This window comes from Dermacentor variabilis, chromosome 11 (genome assembly GCF_050947875.1).
Source record: "Dermacentor variabilis isolate Ectoservices chromosome 11, ASM5094787v1, whole genome shotgun sequence".
Taxonomy (NCBI): Eukaryota; Metazoa; Arthropoda; class Arachnida; order Ixodida; family Ixodidae; genus Dermacentor; species Dermacentor variabilis.
This window is the reverse complement of record NC_134578.1, coordinates 6,276,005-6,282,426: the sequence shown is the minus strand read 5'-3', so window position 1 is coordinate 6,282,426 and position 6,422 is coordinate 6,276,005. Positions and strand designations below refer to the sequence as shown.

The 6,422-nt window shown below is 48.7% G+C and overlaps 1 protein-coding gene across 1 annotated transcript; it reads left to right on the top strand.

Moving 5' to 3' along the window:
* Positions 1-498: 498 nt before the first annotated feature.
* Positions 499-5,926, top strand: LOC142564443 (uncharacterized). Its single transcript, XM_075675444.1, has 2 exons — positions 499-1,742; positions 4,438-5,926. Exons 1-2 carry the CDS (start codon positions 499-501, stop codon positions 4,811-4,813), a joined length of 1,620 nt encoding a protein of 539 aa, XP_075531559.1. The 3' UTR covers positions 4,814-5,926.
* The last annotated feature ends 496 nt before the right edge of the window (positions 5,927-6,422 follow it).

The window sequence follows — 6,422 nt, the reverse complement described above, 5'->3', positions numbered from 1 at the left end:
GAAAAATCTTACGTTCTTACAAATAGAAATAAGTACGAGCAGATCTTAAATTAATGTTGTATTTCCTATACTGTCATCCATGCATTAGAATTTCGTATTTTTGCTGGTGTAGCGGAACATTGTAATGTGGAATAATTGCATCTTAGGCATGTCGATGCCTAAGATATGGTGCATTTTTTCTTCGTAATTCCGCCGTAGCTTGATGTATCGTAAAATGTGTTTTTTTTTTATTGTATGCCTATGGTAGATGTCATGGTAGGTGCCACTACTACCGTAGGGGTGCTTCCAGGCATATGCAAGCTCCCAAGTAAACATGTTTGAAAATAAAGTACTTTCAGTTCTGTATTCCGTGCTTATAATTACTCGCGCACATTGCGTGTGCGTGTTTTCTGTGCATGAGCGTGTCATTCCACGCATCACCTATATCTGCCGTAGTAGCACGCTAGGCCAGGCAAATGTCTCTTCAACTGCGCGCACATCGAACAGCTTCTTCGAATAATGCGCAACGTTTTCCAGGAGCTGAACTTGTCCGCGGCAGCGTGGCTGAAAGAGACCGCACCCGAGGCGTTATTCGCAGACTCGGTTCGCATCTCTTTCGTGCACGGCTTCCACTCCCTCTTCGAGATCGCCTCCTGGAAGGCAGGCGGCGAGGTGCACTACGCCGTCGACGTGCAGCCCTCGTTCACGCAGCGGGTGGGCGGGGGCCGCGTGAGCGCCGAAGGCTTGAGGCGCTACCTGGCCAGCGTGCTGGAAGCCATAGTCGGGAAAGGCAACGTGTCCGGTGCAATCTTCGACGAAGTCGCCGCGCTGGATAGAGGCAGAGTGCGGAAACAGTACAACGACGCACCGAAGCGAGCGAAGATGGACGAACTGGTTTGCGGACGCTTCTCGGGGCCGATGTGGGCCGACGCGCTGAGTCGACACGTAGCAGTGAAAGTGAACGGCGCCTCTGTGGAAACGCGTCGGTTTGACGCCGTCTGCCACGATCTCGACGTCGTCCTCGTCCAGACGACTTCCGCGGCGAGGCCGCTGTACCTAATGGTTCTTATCATGGCTCACGTGGTGCGGTACGACTACCGGCTTTCGGAGCCGAAGCGTACGGCCGACTTGCTCAGGGAATCGTGCTACGAGGAGACGTCGGGAGTCTTCGGTAGCGCCTGGCCTCCTCTCCTAACTCGGCTGCTGTCGGTGTCTCAGAGCTCGCAGAAGGCGATAGACGGCTACTTCAGGTCCATGCTCAAGGGCTCCATAATACAGGTTTTTTCTCGAGAGTGGATGACGCGCGTTGACGCACTGACCGCCACCAAGATGCTAGAGAATGTCAGCATGCTTCGTTTCCCCGCTGGAACGCGTTCGGAGCTGTGCGGTTGGGACCGCGTAAACAACGCCAGTTTGATTCTCACACCCACGGATTTCATCAGGAACAAAGTCGCCCTCCAGAACCGAGACAATGGTGGCGGCACCAACTGTGACCGCGCTCCCGGTTCAGACAGACGTGCTCGCCTGCTCCACTTGCTCGAAGGCACGGCGATGAGCATCGAGAGCGCCACCAAGACGCTGGTTGTTCCGCACGCATTCGGCCTGCCCCCTCTGTACTACCCGCAGCTGCAGGAAGAGTACGCCAACCTGGCCGTCGTGGGAGTCCAGATGACGCTGCGAATTCTCGGCATTACGTTTACGAGCCACACCGACGACAGCAGTGAAGATGAAAGCCACCCGTGGAGCCAGGAGACACTGGCCAGGTATGCACGTGCGCTTAATTGTGTTCCAAACTAGCAAGCAATTTTACAAGCTGATGGGATTTTCTGATCTACGTATTCATGTCAGTACCAGTAAGTTTTCTGCCAGTAAGAGCCCGTTTCGTCCTTTCCTTGCGCTCTTTCTTTATCGGTATTGGAACTTACTTTTTGTGTTAGGTTTGTTAAGTGCGTTCGATTCAATTCGATTTTATGGATCAGTAAATCATTACAGAAGCACTTTTATACAGGGAGGGGTCCCGAAGTAAAAACTGCAAGCGGGACACCTTATGACAAATGAAAAACAAAGCATGACAAAGTGAACCTAACCTGGAAATATATAGGGTGTTTCAGCCAACACTCAAATTCCTAAAAGTTGCCTGTGGCAGATAGCGCAATTATTGTTCATGAGCTGGTCTCCTCGAAGTGGCGGAAACTACTTGCACAAAAACGTTGAAATGCATAATCGACTAATTAACAAAGCTTAACGAAAGTAACAAAACAAAGCTTTACTGCATAAAACGACGTTTTGTTGAGAAAGTAACTGGAACGCCAATGCATTTCTCCGCAAAGTTCGGGAATTATTATCTCGAAACTTCGTTTCAAGTGGATCCAAGAATTGGATTTCAAGAATTCGTTTCAAGTGGATCCGTCTCGCGAACTCCACGGCTAAAATTTGTAAACTGCAATATGGGCCATAATGTTATCAGTTAAAAACTTAATCAGTCAATTCTTGTTAATTAGTGGATTATGCATTTCAATTTTTTGTGCAACTAGTGTCCACCGCTTCGAGTGGACCTCCTCATGAAAAACAATTGTACCCTCTGCTACAGGCTATCTTAAAAAAAATTCTGAAAATGTTCGATGAAACACCCGGTGTGCATAGAATATAGGAGAAATGTTTGAAAATTAATGAGCAGATGAAACAAAATAAGTTCACGGTTGAGATAAAAATCATTAAGATCATGAAAGTAAATAACAACAATAGTTACGTATATTTTTTGGCTTAATACTGATCAAGTGACTATTCTTTGGTCTCCGGCCATCTACGGTGCAATAACGTTGTATTGATGAACATATGAACGAGGGCAAAATTTAAGATTATGACCGATGTAGAAACAAATAAGCAGGGCAAACTCTCGTCAATATTTGTCCGGTTTACTGCAGAGTAATTGCGCAAAAACCAGACATGGACAAAGGAGGTGAGACATAGAAGCGTTAACTTTCAAGAAATGTTTAAACGAGATATAAAATACATATGCACGATTTCACAGGAAGTGTGCATATGGCTTTGAAAACTAAGATCGGTCCGAAGGAACGACAGCTGTTTCATTGTGATAGCAGTTATAGGCCTACTCCAGTCGAATATGCGGCGTCGCCGTGATATGCCGTGCGAAACCTACGTGCTATAACGTCCCGTTGTGCCCCGCGCGCCCTATGCTCTAGGTGCGAGGGAGAGCCGAGAAGTATGGTGGTTCGATGCGCGCTGCCGCCGCGCCCACCCTGCGCGCCCAGTGTTGGACGTTACGCGATCAAGCGTGCGAAAACGGGGGGGGGGGGGGGGGGGGTGCAGGTGGAGCTCGCCTCCACCTTTAGCCAGGCCGTTGCTGCGCGTGGCTGTCGGCGCGGTGAGCGCACACGCAGCCCGCGCGCCGCATCACGGAGGCAATATGCGGTGGTTGCACAGTTTGGGCGAGCCGAGATGTCTGGCGGCTTAATATGGCCTATCTTTCTGCGCGCCTGTTGTTGGAGGTCACGTAACCTCACGTTTCAGAGAGGCTTTCGGAGCACGAAGCGGTCGCTCGTCTCTGCCTGTGCTCTTCACACCAGCGTTGTAACTGCGAGTGTTCACGGTCATCGAGTGAAATGTGTTTGCCTGTGCGCGCGTGATTCCGCGCTCGTTTCTTAATTGGTAAGCAAACGTTTACCGTAGTTAAATGGACGATAAAGCTACGAACTTTATTTCGTGTAGTTGTCTAATGCTTTGCTATCACTATCAATGTTTCACCTTTTTGGGCAAAACGGCGCTTTTCTTTTTTTCAAGCAGCCGACAGATGGCGAGCTGACGCATATCCTGTTTCCATCATCATCATTATCATCATCTGTTTATCCCCACAAGGGAACCCTTATAAAGGCCTCTTGTGGAGTATCACATAAGTGAGCAGCAAGCTTGAATATGAATAACTAACAGTGGTCATGAAAACAAAAAAAGAAAAGAAAACGTGAACCCGCCGTGGTGGTGCAGTGGCTTTGGCGTTGCGCTGCTAAGCCCGAGGGCGCGGGATCGAATCCCGGCCACAGCGGCCGCATTTCGATGGGGGCGAAATGCAAGAACACCCGTGTACACCCGCGTACCGTGTGCACGGTACACGGGTGTTCACGGGTGTACACCGTGCACGTTAAAAAATCCCAGTTAGTCGAAATTATACCAGAGTGCCCTACTACGGCTGCCTCATAATCACGTTGTGGTTTGGCACGTAATACCCCAAAATTGAATCTTCGAAATAACATAAAAATGTACAGGGCGCAAATGGTAGAGGGTGTATGCGCGTCGAAGACCTTGCGAACTTGTTCCGCCGTCTACTTGTTTCTACACCGGTCCTCGTCTTCGTTTCGCGCTCGTTGATATTTGTCAGTACGATGTGAGCGGACTATAGCGCAGCGACGAGTCATGCGACGACGTTTCCCACACACACACCAGATACAGGAAGATGCAAAACTGCTACGCCCTGCAGTCTCCCGCGTCCCGCGGCCCGCTGGCCGACCACCAGTTCGAGCTGGCCTCCGTCGCGCCGGACGCCGTCGAGCTGGCCTACTCCGAGAAGGCCCGGCTCGACCCGAAGGCCGTGGGCGACTCGTGGCCGCGGACGCGCGCCACCAGCGCCCTCTTCTTCAGGCGCGTGTGCCTGGCGCTCTGCAAGTCCGCCGAGGCCCCCGACGACGCCTACGGACCCGACGAGGCGACCCTGCACGCCGCCTGCCTCCTGGGAGTCGCCAGCGTGCCCCGATTCTACGAGGTCTTCGCGTGCGCCAAGGACGACCACATGACGCACATGCGAGAGTGCTTCGAAGATTGAGGAGACGCTCGCTTTGACGCGTTCGGGTTGCGTTCCCGTGCACTTCTGCTGGTTGGCAGGGGAACCCATTTTTGCGGTTACAAAACGCGTTACATATGCGCCTTGCCCGGACAGCCTTAGAAGAAAAACCGCGGTGATAAGAAAAGCCGAGGTTAGGCTTAATCTTTTTTTTTTTCTATGCCGGCGTGTTGCTGACAGAAGGGCAGCCTTCAACAGTAAGGCTTTTTTGGTGGAAACGTTAATTTTAGAATTGTTCATGTTTCGGGTTTGTCGGTTTGGTACCTTTTTCTTTCCATCTTTGCGTCTCCATGTTACGAATCGTTATAATTTTTATAAGATACTGTGTTCTTCCAAATATTCACTTGGATGCGTTGTACTTCTATGACTGCGTCTGTGATTTCGGCAACAGACCATGTCCATCGTTTGAAGACGTTCAAGAAGGAAGACCGAGTCACTCTGAATTCTTGTTGTGGTGTTAATCAATGTTGGTGCGCACGTGTTTTGGTTGCGTTACAAAGTGCGTAGGTACTTCAGTAAATTATATGGCCTATACAGCTGAGCTGCCTTTCAGAGCAGCGAATGAAGTGAATTGTTTCTAGGGCGCAGCTCACATTTGATAATCTGAATAACCGCTACAAAAAGCAGATATGAAATTTACCAACATACGTAAATGTAGCAGCTCTACCTTGGATTCCGCTGAGACTGCATTTATCATCGAGCTGATTCCGTGGGTAAAAATGAACGGGCATGATCGATATGGCTTATATGAGTGACCTCCAAATGCTAAAGCAGATTGTGGTTATTTGCACCAAGCATTTCTTTAATATATATTGTCATATTATGGGCACAAAAGTGACACCTTGACATGTTTTGCGAGTTCGCAGCGCCTTTTTATTTTCGTAGCATCTTTTTATTCGGTGGCGTACCATTACTGCCAAGGCAGCATGTTTTTATTTGTACTACGTGTACGGTTTTGTCTATGAGCGTATTATGCATCGAAATTAGTCACAACTAACCGAAAGTTGCAGGAGATCTTCGCTTTTCAGGACTCTTGATCTGGACTGCTCTACCAATAAGTACAGACTCTGGACCTTCAGTAAAATAAATGTTGAATTATTTCTTTTTCTCTCGCATTTCTGATATGATCGACTGCCATAACACCATACCGTTCTTGACCAATCTTCCATTGTGGTTGTGCAGTGTTCCTGTAAGGAGTGGAACAATGCATATATTATAAAAGGCGGGTTTATGAAGGAAGGTCCTATGAGTAGTAGTAGTTGACCTGACGGCCCATGGAGCGCACCTCCCAGTAAGAAGTTGGCCAAGAATTGTTTGGTTACCAGAAATAGAATAAAAAGTGCATTCACGATTTTACGTTGTCCCGAGCACGTGAAAATTTAGGTCACGAGAAAATCGGACATTTAGAACTGAACAAAACAGGCAAACGAGAAAACAATTTTGCAACGTAATAGGCCGATTTGGTGATACCTGTCCCGGCCTCCGAAGTAGTTATTTCCGTGACTCAGCTTGAGAATACAGAATACAGACTTTACAAAAAAAAAAAAGAAAAAAATCTGGAACAAGTTTGTGAAGGGGACTGATTGATTGA